Consider the following 17,500-nt stretch of genomic DNA (forward strand, 5'->3'; position numbering starts at 1 on the left):
CTACCACCAAATGATGGACAGAACTCATAATAGTCCTCAATAGTACGGCAGTCAACAACATTACAGTAGCCTAGCCCTACAGTATGTGTGGCTCCTTTAAGTGAACCTGACGTCAGTGAATTGCGAGAGTGGCTAGAGAGTTTGAATCGTTTTTCATTTAGGACTAAACGCTCATAAACGGCTCAGCTTGGAATAAGCTACAGTATAGCGACCAAATCAGAGTTTGTGAGGAAACTTAGGTTTAGTTTCAACTGCGGTAACTGAATAAAGCTGCAACTCCTCAGACTGTATCTTATGTCTGTCTACTCTGTTGCGCACAACCTGCTGCAGCAGAAATGAAAGGAGTTAGCCCCGAAGGTTTAAATAACTTATTATGATGAGCGGTAAAGTGCAAACACACCAGCACAAGACGGCTCTAGATAGGGCTGAGCTCCTGGCCTCTGTTATGGTTAAACATGGATCATTCTTAGGAGGATTTTGAGATGCACAGATTCCCAAGCAAATCCACAGATTTTGTTAGAGTGGTGAAATACATTCACACGCTGACATTATATTGAGGAAAAGTATAGCCAACCAAGCTCAAGTAGCTCAGTGTAGCCAGACGGACCTTATGTAGGCCTAAATTAGGACTTAAAAAAATATCGGTAAAATGATCGGCCAGAATTCTGTTATCGGACCGATAATAATATTTTCATTTTTCACTTATCGGGCTAATAATATATCGGCCGATATATCGCGGCATCCCTAGTACTGTGTGTGTGTGTTTGTGTATGTGTGTGTGTGTGTGTGTGTGTGTGTGTTAAGCGGTGCTATGTGTTCAGAATACCCTCTCCATATCCATCCTCCCAGTTGTTCTATATACTCAGTTGTCCAGCGTATTATCACAACCCCCCCCCCCCCCCAACACACACACACAACACACACACACACATACACCACCCAGCCATCCTTTGTATGTCATGTCAGCTATCAGCCCAGCTATCAGCCCCATGGCCCAAGGTGAGGTGTTCCGTACCACAGTGTAAATATTTATAAATCACTGACTCCTTCGCCCTCTCTCTCCGGAGGCTGAGTCTGGGGCTTGTATTCCCCTCCACAGTGTAGGGAAGGCTCCAGTGTCGCCGTGGAGACTGACTGACTGACGGACTGGGTCGTGACATGACATGGTGTAAAGCCGTGCTTCTCTGATCTCTACGTGTTCTGGCACGGAGCATAAATGCACAGCAGAGGGTTAGTTGCCTGCTAGTGGAGATACAGAGAGGATGAAGCGTTGGCGTGATTAAAGAAACATCTTGTGCCATCTGTCATACTGTTTTCATAGATTAATGTACAGTATATTTTGCTGATACTTTATATTTCTGGTATGTTTGTTATTCACGGCCTTGGCTTGCAAAAACAGGTTTTTCTCTTGCCTCAGCGAATGTATTATTTTTTTATTTTTTTATTTTATTATTATTTTATTATTATTTAACACTCTTTTTTTCAGCATTGTCTGTGTGGCTTCTGTCTAAATGTTTAAGCATTGTTCTGGCAACGTTTGGAGAGCACAGTCTGAATGGCCGTGAGCCTGCCATAGTGTCTGGCAGCTGTGTGTGTTTATGTCCTGTGATTACCACTGAAGTCTTCATCTGGCATAGGGAGGGAACTTCAGCGTCCGTTTTTGCTGCTGCGCTCGTGGCAACAGAGGGAGCATCTGGACATATGCTGGTTTCCGCAGGTTGCCGGTGACAACTGGGTGTTTAGTCGGGGTCAACAAGCCACCTTTGGATGGGCACCTGTCCACCTAAACTCTCCTCTCCTCCTCCTCAGCTCCTCCTCTCTTCCTTCTCCTCCTCCTTCTCCTCTTCCGGTGCTGGCAGCATGCCCATGGCTGCGGGGCTTCTGGCACAATGCCCACTCACTGGTCTTTGCAGCTTTCATGCCAGGTTGGTTGGTTCATGCATGTGTGGGAGGTGGAGTTGGGGGCGAGTTGGGTGGAGTTGGAAGAAAAGGGGGTGGGGGGCAACTGGCTGACAGCAGGCTTGTCATAGGAGGAGGGAAGGGGGTGTTACGTGGTCGTCAATGGACCAATACCACTATCACTCTGTTGTCTAGGGGAAAGCTACAGTTAGCACCTGACCGAGTATCTTACCTGGCGGTATCCCTGTGTCTGAGTGTTACTCTACTAATGTGTATATAAGCTATGGTCGAGCCCACCAAAGTTAACCAACTTAGCTTCAGTCCTGGATGGCATATTTACCGACTGGCTGGTTGTTGTCTCTTCGAGCCTGTGCGTTACCCGACTGGGTAAACTGACCCTTATGATTACCTAACAACTGGCTGTTAGGCCCTCCAGGCCTCTTGCAGAGCTATGAAACAGGTGGAGGATGGGCCGGAGGTGGAGGTGGTGGTAGAGGTGGAGGTGGTGGTGGAGATGGTGGTGTTGGAGGTGGTGGAGGTGGTGATGGTGGTGGAGGTGGTGATGTTGGTGGAGGTGATGTTGGTGGATGTGGTGGTGGAGGTGGAGGTGATGTTGGTGGATGTGGTGGTGGAGGTGGAGGCTGGTGGACGGACATACTGCTGGGTGTAATTAGGCCTCTCAGAGATTTTGTGTTTTGTGAAACAAATCAGCTCAATTACGCCTTTGCCACTGAAGTCATCACTGACTCACCGCTACCGGGCCGCCCGTTATTTTTTGTATAGAAAATTGAGTGAATGAACAGAAAAGTCTCGGAGCATACAGCTGTGATTGAGTGAGTGAGTGAGTCAGTGAGGGAGTGAGTCAGTGATGGAGGGAGGGAGGGTGTGGGAGGTTAAAAGAAAGCATCAAGAAAAGGCCGTAACAAGCTTGAGTTATTCATTGACGTCATTACTGCCTGTTGAGTGTAAAGCGTGTTATTGATCTCCCACCGATTCAACTGAAAAAGAGTCACTTCCTGGAGCCAAGCCCACAGGCCCCAAGGTGATGCTACCGCGAGAAGAACATGGGCACGGAGACTAGTTTAATGAGGGTCATATGGGAGGAATATGTGTATGTGTGTGTGTGTGTGTGTGTGTGTGTGTGTGTATGGCCTAATTACGCAAGACACAAAATCTCAGGTGACGTACATGAGTGGGTGGTGAGGACTGGGAAGTGCTACTGATTTTCATGTAGTGATTACAGAGGTGTGCCCCATACTGTACATACCTCTGTTGTGTGTGTGTGTGTGTGTGTGGGTGTGTGTGTGTGTGTGTGTGTGTGTGTGTGTAGTCTATCTATGAGGTACATGGGTTCAAGGTGGTGACAGCATATGTGAACATATACCATTAGGGAATGCAATTGAGTGTATGTGTGTGGAATGCAATTTGCGTATACAGTATATAAACTTTATTGCAGACACAGGTCCATATCATACACACACATAATACATAGTATAAAAGTATGTGTGGATATGAGGCTTCTAGTGCCCAACCGAGTGCAATTTAAATCTCTGCTATTATCACCATCGTGCTAAGTATAGTATATATACTCTTTTGATCCCGTGAGGGAAAATCTCTGCATTTATCCCAATCCGTGAATTAGTGAAACACACTCAGCACAGGCCCCGTGAACACAGTGAGGTGAAGCACACACTAATCCCGGCGCAGTGAGCTGCCTGCAACAACAGTGGCATTCGGGGAGCAGTGAGGGGTTAGGTGCCTTGCTCAAGGGCACTTCAGCCATTCCTACTGGTCAGGGTTCGAACCGGCAACCCTCCAGTTACAAGTCCGAAGCGCTAACCAGTAGGCCATGGCTGCCCCAACCCTACTGGTTACTACTGGTTGTAGTAAGCCAGGGCTGCATATGCTTGTGGTAAGCCAGGGCAACATAAACATGCCCCTCATGTCAGCCACACAGACCTGGGCAAAGGGGCTGTGGAGGCCACTAGCCAGTGGTCAGACGTAGCCTCCGCTCCCAGCATCTTACTGTCAGGATGTACTTCCTAGCATGTTCCTGTTACTGTCCACTGTCCCTATCCCCAAGCAGATGGACCTGATCTTTCCGAGCAGAACTGTCAGGACTGTCCAGCCTCTCACTGTCTCACTGTGCTTTGTCAAACCGCTGGGCCTATCAAGGAGAGGACAGTAGAGCCGCACCCTCTCCCAGCCAGGGCGGCTGCGGTGTCCAGGCGAGGAGAGGTATGGGTGTGGGCGGTCTCAGGTCCATTACAGGCTCCTCCGTCTCCGCACAGCCCCTAATCCACGCATCGATCCTCCGCAAATCTATTTACTAAGTGCAGCGGTTTGCCGAAACTAAATCGACAATGCACGCGCACACACACACGCACACGCTCAAATGCCTTGGTTTTGTCGTTTCAAGCGCCGGTGTGTCATGCGTCCTTGAAAATGACCCATCCCTCTCCTTTCTCTCTCTCTCTCCATCCTTCTCTCTCTCTCTCCATCCTTCTCTCTCTCTCGCTCACTGTTTAAGTCCAGCAGCCAGGATGAAGGCTGCCTCTGTGGGTCTAATCTGACATGAGCCGCTGGGAGAGAGCTTAGAGAGCAGAAGGGAAGAAATGGAGAAGACAGAGGGGGATGGAGACACACAGAGAGAGGGAGAGAGGGATGGAGACGGAGAGAGAGAGGGAGAGAGGGATGGAGAAAGAGAGAGAGGGAGAGAGGGATGGAGACACACAGAGAGAAGGAGAGATGGAGACAGAAGGAGAGAGAGTTTTGTTGTTAACTCTGTTAAGCTTGAAATGCTTTTGGTGAAGTAAGGAATGTACTGTATTGAAGGGAACTTGTCTGAACTAAACTGAAATGAACTGAGTTGAAGAGAGAGAGAGATGATGATGAGGATGATGATGGTGATGATGAAGAGATGTTTAATGGCCCAGGTGTTGTCAGAGCTCTTTCACTTTCATTCTTTGCAGTCTGTCTGTGATGCTTTCCACATCTCACACATCACACTCACTAAGTCATGCAAACAAATCATCACTCCCCTTGACCCCCCTCAGTGCAAACATGGCTAGCAGCTTGGCTTGTGCTGTGTCTATTTGCTGTGTTGTTGTTGTCGCTCCTCCTCTCTTCTCGTCTTCTCAGTCCATATTTCTACACATCCATGGTGCTGGTCCTCTGTTTCTCTCCACCTGTCCTTAGGCCTTTTCATTTCTCTTGCCTGCTTTGTCTCTTTTCTGAACTCCTGTCTCTCTCTCTCTCTCTCTCTCTTTATCTATCTACCTTCCCATCCTCCCACCCCCCACAGACACACACACACACACACACACACACACACACACAAAGCTTGTATCATTCATCTTTTCTACCCATCATTTACTCCTCTTCCCCTCCCCTGTAGCACTCGCTCCTTCCCTCCCCCCCTCCCTCTCTCCATCCTGTAAGAGTTGAAGGATTACAGTGAAAGGACCTGAGAGAGAGTATCTGTCCACCCCTCTCTCCCCCCCTCCCTCTCCTCTCTCTCTCTCTATCTCTCACTCTCCCTCTCTCCCTCTCTCTCCTTTGTATCTCTCCATCAGTCTGCCTTTATTCAGGGTAAGAGGGAGTGAACAGAATCACAATAAAGACTCCTGGAAAGACCTGAGTCAGTCTATCGCCCTCCTCATCTTTCTCTCTCTCTCTCTCTCTCCTCTCTCCCCTCTCTCTCTCTCACTTATCATTCTCCCTTTTGTCTGACTGCCTGCACTGAAAGAGGTGGGATCCCAATGATGAGTCCTGAAAAGACCCCAGCCTCTTTTCTTCTTCCTCTCTCTTCCTCTGTGGCAGTGCAGGGTGTGTGTGTGTGTGTGTGTGTGTGTGTGTGTGTGTGTGTGTGTGTGTGTGTGTGTGTGTGTGTGTGTGTGTGTATGTGTGTGTGTGTGTGTGTGTGTGTGTGTGTGTGTGCTAGCCCTGCTCACCCGTGTGTGTGTGTTTTAATGATAGTTAAGCCAGTGTGCCGGATCTAGTCTTATCCAGCCCTCTGCCACTCTGGGTTGTATTATTGGGGTCCTTGTAAGAATGTTAGGACAGAAAGCTAAAGAAGGAGTATGTTAAAAAACACAAGGGGTTGTGAGAGAAGTAAGGGATAATGAAAGACGTTCGGTTCACAGTCATTCAGAATTAATGGCCACCCCACCAGCCAATCAGAAAAGAGTATTTCTTCTCTCCGGGTGATGATATAAAATAATTGCTGGTGACAGTTGGACAAGTATATTTTTGGGACTTGTTGTGGACTGGACAGTTGAATGTGACAGGAAGTGTGTGGGAAAGAGAGATGCATTGGCACAGCTCCCTGGAAAGTCAGAATTTCAACCTATTAATGATAGTGTGAGTGTGTGTGTGTGTGTGTGTGTGTGTACAGTCATGACAGTTGTCGAGTATTTCGAGTAACACGAGTATCTCACCGTGAAATGTCTTACCTTACGTTGTCCTGTCAGAAATCAGCGCGATGCACAAAATGAAGTCTGTGAAAATGGACAGAAGCAACAGAAACATTGTGTTCAGTTCAGTTTATTCATTTCACGCCTCAAGAGTTTGTGTGTGTGTGTATGCATGTGTATGCGTGTGTGTGTGTGTGTGTGTGTGTGTGTTTATGTATGCTCTTGGCTTAATGTCTGGGCCATGTCTTGTCACGCATGTTTAATGCAATTGGAGGACACTGTTGTTTTTCTCCCAGAGGCCTACAGCTAGGCATGAAAGGGTGTCTGGTTGAGGGGGAGACATTAGCATTTTAGCAACCGCCTCCCATCACTCTTAGCCTTCACATGCTGACATTCTGTCTATCTCTCTCTCTTTCTTTCTTTTTTATCCCTCACTCTCTCATACACACTCTCACTGACTCTTTCATTTTCAGTTCTCCCCTCTCTTCCTTCCCTCCTTCTCTCTCTCTCTCTCTCTCTCTCTCTCTCTCTCTATCTTTTCTCTCTTTATCTGCCCTCTGCCCTCTTCCTCTCCCCTTTTTTAATTCCCCTTATGTACCCTCCCTTCTTTGTCATGCTCTTCATCCCTCCCTCTCTCTCTCTCTCTCTCTCTCTCTCTCTCTATCTCTTGCTCATTTACTCCCTCCCTCCTTGTGTCCCAGGGCTGAAAGTGCCGTGTCCTGCCCAGCCTCCCCTCTCATCTGCCAGCCTGGCGCTGCAGAGCACAGCCCTGCTCTGGGGCTCTGGAGCCTGCTCTATTCACACAGAGGGAGAGAGGGAAGGGGGGTATAGAGAGAGAGAGAGAGAGAGAGAGAGAGGGAGCTATTTAAGATAACAGAAGCTGGACAAAAATAGAGAAATGAAGTGAGGTGAAAAGAGGTGAAGAGGAGGGAGAGAGAGAGAGAGAGAGAGAGAGAGAGAGAGAGAGAGAGACCTTGGTTTCAGTGGCCAGCTCAGGTTGCTCATCTCTGGAGGCTAGAGCCATTAGTGCAGGGACTGATGCAAAGCAGCCCCCAAAGAAAGAGGAGAGGTGCAGGCATGACTGTCTCTCAGACTGACCCGCTCTGGCCCTGGGGAAGAATGCCTTTACGTTCATTTCGGAGCACAAAAGGGTCCTTAGCATGTCCCCAAAGGAACCCTTTCAAATACTACTTAGAAATTTCTCTTGCCTGTAAAATTGGTTTTCAGTGGAAAATAGTTCACGGGGAACGCTTTTTTTTTCTAATACTTGGGTCTATATCACTTAAAAGTTTGACAAAATGGTCACTCAAGAGTTGTTTAAACATGATATTTCTTGCAAGTCCTGCAAATGATCTGCAAGGAGCCTTTCATTTGACAGCTTTGATCTCTGATCAAGGGACCTTCAGTGTAGACTTCATGTTGAGTAAAAAGACAACACTGATTGCTTTGATAGTGCGGTCTCACTGGATCCAACAGCGAAGAGCAAGGAAGAGCTGAGCAATAGAGGAATGGACAGAGAAGGAGAGGACAAGGAAGAGAAGAGGAATGGACAGAGAAGGAGAGGACAAGAAGAGATAAGGAATGGACAGAGAGGAGAGGACAAGAAGAGAAGAGAAATGGACAGAAAAGTAGAGGACAAAAATAGAAGATGGATCAGAGGATGATGGGCTCTCAGAAGGATATTGCTCAACTCATTAGTTCGTTTCATTATCTGGTAACTGTCTCAGTAATTGAACATGTAATTGCAAGGGGAGTTGCACAGTTTTGAAAAAGAACGTTAAGGGTTGTTTTAAGGACATGTTTGAGCATGCCTGTAGGCAGCCACTCTAAAGCAGTAAAGGCGATTCAAAATGAGTCAGAAAAGTTGAGACAGGACCAATCGTCAAAATTTCGGTGTCCACCACTCTAGTTCATCGAAAACAAACCAGAAAATGACTCAAAGTGCTAAATACTGGAATTTTCCTTTAAGCAGACCCTTTTATTATCCAAAGTGACTTACATATTACAAAAATTACAAGGGCCATTGACCCCAGAGCAACTCAGGGTTAGTTGCCTTGTTCAAGGGCACAATGGCGGAAGCCGGGAATTGAACCCACAACCGCACCACGGCCGCAGTATGCGAGGAGGTGAGGAGGGGGAGACAGAAGGACAGGCAGGACGTCCAGATAACACAGGAGGGCTTGGCCCACCAGCAGAGTTAGCCGAAGCAGCTGAGCCGATGGAGCTAAACCAGCGTTCCTCTGGCCCTTAGAGAGGTCTCGGGCAGCCAGCGAAGGACTGAGAGGCCATTGTTCCCAGACACACACACATACACGTACTCACTCACACACACACACACACACACACACATTCTGTTAGCTTATTGATGCCAGTGGTACAGATGGATCGAGGGGCGATAAAGGGCACTAGTAGCAGCCTGGCACAGAAACTGCTCTCCTTACAGATAACCCCCACCAGTATCCCACAATGCTCCTCTCTGACTTTCTGACAGGAACAATGAGCGAGCTCATCTGACCCTGGCGAACCCTCTGACCCCCAGTGCAGTCAAGTTCGCCTCTCTCACTTGCTCTCTCACTTTCTTTTGCCTTTCACTCTCTCTTTCTTTCATTACTTGGTGAAGCAGTGTTACACATAACATCTCTCTCTCTCTTTCTCTCTCTTAGTGAATATGTCTCAGTATCTCTCTCACACTTTTTCTCATCTCTCTCTCTCTCTCTCTCTCTCTCTGTTCTTTCTGTTTTGTGTCCGTGCGTCAGCCCTTGAGGGTGCAAGCGAGCTGAAAGGGCAGGCGGGGGAAGAGTGGAGGGTGGGGTCATGGGGGTCGTGCTGCTACCCGCGGGGTGCTCTCGTAATGAGACGCCATGGAGAGGGACCAGACTGCAGCCAGGGGCCAGCCACAGGCTAATCACGGCAAGCCCATCTCTCCTGGTTGACTTCTCTCTCCCCCTCTCTCACTCTCTCACTCTCTCTCTATCGCTCTCTCTATCTTTATCTCTCTCTCTCTCTCTCTCCCTCTCTGTCTCAATTCAATTCAATTCAAAGTTGCTTTATTAGCATGACTGTATGGGAACAGTGTTGGCAAAGCTATTGTTTCTCTCTCTCTCTCTCTCCCTCTCTCTCTCCCTCTCTCTGCCGTATTGTCTCCATTTCTCCTCTCTGCCTGCTTCTACCTCTTGTTGCATTCTCTTGCTTTCTTCTCTCTCTAATTTTCTCCCTCTCTCTGTCCTTTGTTCTCTTTCTCTCCCCTACTCTCTCTCTCTCTCTCTCTCTCTCTCTCTTCCTCTTTCTTATTCTCCCTCTCCCACACCCTCTCGTTGGGATGACTCATACTGCCGGTATATCTCATGAGAGGGCCATGCCTGTGCCAGTTGAGTCTGACCTAAGAGACACGCGTGGGAGACCAGCCTGGCAACGCTCACACACTCAACTCACCTCACCCCCACCCCAACCCCCTGCACACGTGCACTCACTTGCATGCAAATGTGCTGACACACACACACACACACACACACACACACACACACAACCTCTATGAATTTTTGGTTGCTGCATAATCAGGCAGATATGCAAACTCACACATGCTCTCACAGTCTTGTATCAACAGATGTGTACATACGTTGCACTCATGCACACACACACACACACACACACCCCTTTGTGTATACGTAATACCACCTCTCCCCTTACGCATTCCAGGAACAGAACAAGGCAGCACTGACCACTCGCAGCTGGACTATGCACCAGACAGCTTGTATGACAGCAACTGTTTCTGTTTCAACTGCAGCCAGCAGTCCCAGGGTTGCAGTGCAAATTGCCTGCTGTAGCTGTGTGTGTGTGTGTGTGTGTGTGTGTGTGTGTGTGTGTGTGTGTGTGTGTGTGTGTGTGTGTGTGTGTGTGTGTGTATTATTGTGTGTGTGTGTGTGTGTGTGTTATTATTATTGAGCACCTAACCCCCTCACTGTAGCCCTCCCAGCTGTTGTTGCAGGCAGCTCACTGCGCGGGGATTAGTGTGTGTTTTCCACCTCACTGTGTGCTGTGTTTCACTAATTCACAGATTGGGTTAAATGCAGAGACCAAATTTCCCTCACGGGATCAAAAGAGTATATATACTTATGCTATACTGTGTGTGTGTGTGTGTGTGTGGGTGTGTGTGTGTGTGTGTGTGTGTGTGTGTGTGTGTGTGTGTGTGTGTGAGAGAGAGAGAGAGAGAGAAGTAGTATCATAGGGTGTGCTGTTTTGGCCCCTGCTGCCTGGGAATGGGAAGTGATGAGTGATGGGAAGTTTGTGCTTGAGGTTAACTATGTCATCATGGCATCTGCTGTCTGCTGTTCCCTCTTACACTTAGGGCTCCTTGAAATACTGGCATTTCCTTTGGAGTGTGTGTGTGTGTGTGTGTGTGTGTGTGTGCGCGTGTGTGAACGTGTGAGTGTGAGTGTGCCATAGTGTGTGAGTGTGACATAGCATTTGACTTGTGTCTAGCCTCATATGCTCCATGACCTCAGCAGTAATCCCCTGTAATGGCAGTTATGAGTGTGAGCAGAGTGGTGTGTGTGTGTGTGTGTGTGTGTGTGTGTGTGTGTGTGTGTGTGTGTGTGTGTGTGTGGGGCTGTCGTTGTGTGCTTCTGTGTTTAGGCCTGTGTGATTGCGTGTCTCTCTGTCTCTCTCTCTCTGTGTATGTGTGTGTGTGTGTGTGTTCATGTTCATGTTCATGTGGCTCTGTGCTTCTCTGTTTGGGCCTGTGTGTGTGTGTGTGTGCTTACTGTGCGTGTGTGTGTCTGGTTGGAGGGTTGGTTTTGGCTGTGTGTTCTGAGGGCATAGCGTGTGGACAGATGGCCTGTGTGCAGGGTGAGCAGCACTGCACCATGGGTAGGGGGTATGAGAGAGAGAGAGAGAGGGACAGAGAGAGAGAGAGAGATTGAGTCCTCCCAGCTGATGGACATTGTGTGTAACTTTGTGAGGTTGCTTTAACAATTGGATGGTGCCAGTGAACACAGCTGCAGCTCTGTGTGTTACAAGTGTGTGTTAAGTTTAGGATACATACAGTATGTGTGTGTGTGTGTGTGTGTGTGTGTGTGTGTGTGTGTGTGTGTGTGTGTGTGTGTGTGTGTGACGTCTATGTATTTTCATATTGGTCAGTCAAAGTAATGCAGGAGTCCCTTTGGCTCTAAAGTGTGTGTGTGTGTGTGTGTGTGTGTGTGTGTGTGTGTGTGTGTGTGTGTGTGTGTCTTTTGGACACAGAGGATGAGTGCAGTCTGTTTCTAGCCGATGTCTGTTCCTGGCTGATTTGTGGTCAGTGGGGGCGACGTGACAGTGAGGGCCTGGCGAAGCGGGGAACAGGGCCATCAATCTGGACACTGCAGGGACAGAGAGAGAGAGGGGGGAGGGGGGATTAGAGCAGGGAGTGCATTATAAATGAGAAGAAGTTGAAGAGAAGTGAGAGAGAGGCAGAAAGAAAGAGAGAGGGATGAAGAACAGAGGAGGAGAGCGAGAGGTACAGAAGGAGGAGTGCAAGAAGTGATAGAACCTAGAATGAGAGAAAGACAGAGTTTGGAAATGTGCTGAGGCACAGAACGAGACAGAGGGAGAGAGAGAGAAAGAGAGAGAACAGCTGTCAGTGGCATAACTCAACATCTGTGCTCTGAGGGAGGGGGTTGGGGTGGCTTGCTGGTCAGGGCAATATTAGATCCGACAATGCACGCTCTCTGTGTGTGTGTGTGTGTGTGTGTGTGTGTGTGTGTGTGTGTGTGTGTGTGTGTGTGTGTGTGTGTGTGTGTGAATTTCTTATTTCGAGTTCAAACAACTTTCATTGCCATGAAATAGGGTATAGAATAATTTTATCAATAACCTGCTCTGTAACCCCCTCACTCTTTCTGGCCATATATCCACTTATGATATATATCCTCTCTATCCAGGACTCTCCGTTTTCTATCTGTCTGTCTGTTTCCCAACCCTCTACTTCCTGTATCTGTTAAACGGGCGCTGAGGCTTGTGGGTAATACAGCCACAGTAGAAGGGCACTGAGTGTGGAGAGCAAATCCCTGCCCGAGTTCACTAAATCCTCTTTAAATATCAGATTATTGTTTCAGACACCATGCCAGAGTGAGAACAGGTGAAATAATATCAGTGCATGTGTGTGGGTTTGTGTGTGTGTGTGTGTGTGTGTGTGTGTGTGTGTGTGTGTGTGTGTGTGTGTGTGTGTGTGTGTGTGTGTGTGTGTAGAGAGGTTTCTCTACGATAAACATAGCAAGGAGGGGAAGTCAAGGTCTCATGTGTGCAACCACATGCTCATCTCAATCAAAATCAAGACCACCTGCCCCCCCCTCTCTCTTTCTCCCTTCATCATCTGTCCTTCTCTTGCACTCCTCTCTTCAGCATAAATTTCATTGTCATAATTGTCATAATTGACAAGCTGCTGCATACTTGTAATCACACTGCTACATTTCAACCTCCTATCTCCCATTCTCCGATTCAAAGCACTATTAAAATGTAAGCTAGATGTCTGGTGAAACTGTACTTGAAGTTTTCATCTTGACTTCATCTTGATCAGCTAATTTTATGTGTTAGTTATATCATGTAAGTATCTTTGGACCTCCACCAAATTAAGGAATTGTTGCTGGAACTGTCAAACAATTTTGGTACCTCTAAGTTGGATCATCTTTAACTTTTTAGAAAGAATGAATCAACAAATGACTGAATGAACAAGAAAGACTGAGTATGGGTCCATAAATCAGGGAAGTAAAACCCTGTGAAATGTAAGCAGTGTTGCTGGCCCGTGGCTCAGCGTAGGCTGTTTTCTTGAGCTGCCTGTGCGGGTGCAGGTGTAGGTGCGGGTGGTGGTGCGGTGGGGGCGTGATGTGGCGCCCCCCGGGCAGCATGAGCGATAGGGCTGTCAGGCACCTTAATGGACCCAAGATGAAAACCCCCGCATCTCGCAGGCTTTTTTTAGGGACGCCCAAAAGTGCTTCACAGGACCCCATGGGTGCCCAGCTGTCCGCGGGGCTGAAGGAGATTGAGGAGGCAGCATATAAGTGTGTGTGTTTGTGTGTGTTTGTTTGTGTTTGTTGTGTTTGTGTGTGTGTGTGTGTGTGTGTGTGTGTGTGTGTGTGTGTGTGTGTGTGTGTGTGTGTGTGTGTGTGTGCATGTGCGTGTGAAATATCAGCCCTCATGGCAGCAAACCTGGTTGACACATGCCTTATACATATCATCAATACAGACGATGTGTCTTCAGGCCTCACTGACCACAGACTGAAATTACGGCTGAGAAACTGTGCCACCTGTGCCATCTGCCCCTGTAGAGCAGTCTTAGATGCAAGGCAGCACTCACCCATCTCCTCTTCTTGTCAAAATTTCAGTTGTTTACATCCAACTTCCCCTTTTAACATTAACCTCAATATAACACATTGTTTACAAGTTGTGCACCCACTGATTGTATTATAGAAAAAGGCTATGTATTTCTTAATACTAAATCTAAATCTAAACAGGAGTGGCTGGGCAGTAATTGCCTCATCATCTGCCTCTTGGCCAGCATCTGAGCAGAATGCTAATACTGAACGCCGTTATGATGCAGTCCGACTGTGATGCGATCTGATTTGATATGAACAGTGGCTACAGATGGGAGTCTGGATAATGGAGATTGGATTGATTTTTATTTTAAAGCCCTCTCAGTTCAAGTAAGTGTTGGAGATGTGCGTTGGAGATGCTCTCCTGTTGCCTGTGGGAGTTAAGGGGTGTGTGTGTGTGTTTGGGGTGTAGTGAGGTCTAGAATAGGCAGATATTGACTGGCACCAGTACTGTGTGTGTGTGTGTGTGTGTGTGTGTGTGTGTGTGTGTGTGTGTGTGTGTTGTTATTGTTACAAGTTCAAGAAGTCACTGGAATGAGGGAGTCATCCACAGTTCAGTGCACAAGCAATCACTAATGCCAACTTCAATTTTCTGTGTTGAGTGTGATGTGAAGCGGAACATAGTATTCCCATTTTAAATCTGGCACCGGAGCCAACATCAGAAACCACCTTACTCATAATTATATCTGAAGTGAGTGGATTAATTGATTACGTGTATGTATTATGATTTGTGTAGTGCTCTAAACTGAAGCAAGCTTATTGGCTTAAATATATATATATTATATATATGTATATTGTTACCTTTCCTGCCCGCTCCTCTTGCGCTTGATGCAGGGGAGCTTTCTCATCTGCTCCAGGGCCAGAGCTACACCGCTCTAGGGTAAACACCCTTCACAAGTTATCACAGTTCTCTCTCCAGTGAGCAAACAGTCGAATGGCTCGTTCGTGTTTATTGTCCTTAGGCGTACAACATATATAACAGTGGGCATAGAAAGTAAAAGTAGACTATTAACTCCGACAAATATTGCCTCTAGTGCTGTCTGTTTACCGTTAAGCCTCATGTTGTCACACACTACTTCAGTACACGTTACCCACAATGACGCTCGACAAGTAGCTTACGTGAAACCCCTATCCTGCAACAATACATATATATATATATATATATATATATATATATATATATATATATATATATATATATATACATACACTGTATATGTGTGTGTGTTTTTTGTGTGTGTGTGTGTGTGTGTGTGTGTGTGTGTGTGTGTGTGTGTGTGTGTGAGAGAGAGAGAGAATGTGTGTCTGTATTAATTACAGTATGTGTTAACACTCAGCTAATGAACATGGACTGTCTTCAGCGTACACACAGTGGACAGTGTAACTTGCGCTGTCCGCATGTGACCTGTGAGTGGTGTGTGTGTGTGTTGACTCAGGCATCTCCTCTCTGTCTCCCGTCTGTCCCGTGTCCCGTAGCTGTTTGACCGCGTGCGTGAGGACAACCCGGACTTCCACAACAAGATCGTAGCGATCAGCAGTGAGCTGACGCAGCCCGGCCTGGGCATTAGTGCCGCCGACGTGGAGCGGCTGACCGCCCGCATCAACATCGTCTTCCACTGCGCCGCCACCATCCGCTTTGACGAGCCACTCAAGTAAGCACAACACACAGACACACACACACACACGCAACGTTTGTGTATGTGCACGCACACACACACACACACACACACACTCATACACAAATGCATGCTCATGGACACAAGACATGCTATTCGCACCCCTGCTGCATACACACACTTGTGCACAAGCACAAACACGACATACACGTAGGCACACACACACACACACACACACACACACACACACACACACACACACACACACACACACACACACACACATATTCTTGTGCACAAGACACATACTACAAACATCCATGCACATGCAGACAGACGCACAGCCCCTATACCCACAGACATACATACACACACACACACACACACACACACACACACACACACACACACACACACACACACACACACACACACACACTCACACACTACCCCCCTCCAACAGCAATTTAATCTTGATTCACATTATTTTCACTCTTTCACTTATATGTGTTTATCTTGAGTAGCCTACAGATCATTCCCGCTAGCTTATTCTGAGGACAGATTTGCTAGACAGATCTGAAGCTAGAGGAAGCAAATCTTAGCTCCAAGACTGTTTTTTTTTTTTTTTTTTCTGCGTGCTGCTAGCCGTTAGATTATTCAGCTCCACAATCGCCAATGAGAAGGGGACTCTGAGGCCCACTGAGGATGTGAGGCAGCCAACCTGTAGACAGCCAGTAGCAAGTGCTGTCTGCCAAGTGTGGTGCTTACTGTAAGAGGCTGTCAAGTTGAGATTTTCAACATCGCCCACAGACAAGCCCAGTCTGGAAGAGAGGCCCCTTGAGGGAGACTCTGTGCCATGCTGGCCTGAGCCCAGCTCAGCTGCAGTGGCCAAGATCAGATGGACTCTGGCCTGGACTCATCTCAGGACCTCTCTCTCTGTCCCTCTCTCTCTCTCTCTCTCTCTCTCTCTCTCTCTCTCTCTCTCTCTCTCTCTCTGTTCTTACAGAAAATTCTCCCTGTGCTGCTACTGCTCTTGGCCGTGTGTGTGTGGGGGGTATCAGTCAGATATAGTTCAGGACACGCAGGCACACATAGTTCACATAGACACACAGGCTCTCTAGATGGATGGATGGATTAGATAGATAGATAGATAGATAGATAGATAGATAGATAGATAGATAAGATAGAATAGATAGATAGATAGATAGATAGATAGATAGATAGATAGATGGATTAGATAGATAGATAGATATATAGATAGATGGATTAGATAGATGGATGGATGGATTAGATAGATAGATAGATAGATAGATGGATTAGATAGATAGATAGATAGATAGATAGATAGATAGATAGATAGATAGATAGATAGATAGATAGATTACATAGATACATATAGATAGATAGATAGATAGATAGATATATAGATAGATGGATGGATGGATTAGATAGATGGATGGATGGATTAGATAGATAGATAGATAGATAGATACTTTGATAGATAGATAGATGGATGGATGGATGGATTAGATAGATATATAGATAGATGGATTAGATCGCTTGCAGTGACAGGGCAGCTCTAAAGCACTGTGAAGCTTACCAAGGCACCAGCACCAACCCCCGCTACTGCCCTGCACTGCAGCGCAACTCTCTAGGCTCTGTTGTGCTGTGCTGAACAGTCACTGTGTTTCGTTTGATGTGTGTGACAAGTAGCATATCTTCTGTCTCTGATCAAAACTAGGCCCCCATCCCCCAAACAGAGCTCGGCAGTGTTGCTGCTGTTGAAATCGCCTCTTGCTCTAGGATGCCACGTGCACAGAAAAGATGTCTGTGTGTGTGTGTGTGTGTGTGTGTGTGTGTGTGTGTGTGTGTGTGTGTGTGTGTGTGTGTGTGTGTGTGTGTGTGTCTGTGTGTGTGTGTGTGAGTGTGTGTGTGTGTGTACAGTGCTACAACCACCACAGGCGTTCAGTGCATCACTCTGCCCTTGCAGATGATGATGTCATGTCACAGACTCGGCCCCTAAGGGGCCCCTGGCCTCTCCAATGCAATCTTGTAGTCCAGCACTGCCCTGTGTGCCCATATGCTGTGGTCCATTTATTTTGACATTTTTATTTATTTGTTTATTTCCTTATTTGCTTACTTGCTTACTCGTTTGCTTTCTTACTTCCTTACTATGCTATCTCTCTCATTTTCTCTCCCTCCCTCCCTCTCTCTCTCCCTCTGTCTCCCT

General features: G+C 47.2%; 1 protein-coding gene across 1 annotated transcript in view; it reads left to right on the forward strand.

Annotated features, from left to right (window-relative positions):
* Positions 1–17,500, forward strand: part of si:dkey-97m3.1 (fatty acyl-CoA reductase 1) — a gene marked incomplete at its 5' end in the record, with an annotated part of 43,265 nt that overhangs the window by 7,542 nt on the left and 18,223 nt on the right. Inside the window, one exon of the mRNA XM_048267619.1 lies at positions 15,131–15,306. Coding sequence (XP_048123576.1) covers positions 15,131–15,306 — 176 coding nt within the window. The remainder of the gene's footprint in view (positions 1–15,130; positions 15,307–17,500) is intronic.

Source organism: Alosa alosa, chromosome 17 (assembly GCF_017589495.1).
Source record: "Alosa alosa isolate M-15738 ecotype Scorff River chromosome 17, AALO_Geno_1.1, whole genome shotgun sequence".
In the NCBI taxonomy this organism is placed as follows: Eukaryota; Metazoa; Chordata; class Actinopteri; order Clupeiformes; family Clupeidae; genus Alosa; species Alosa alosa.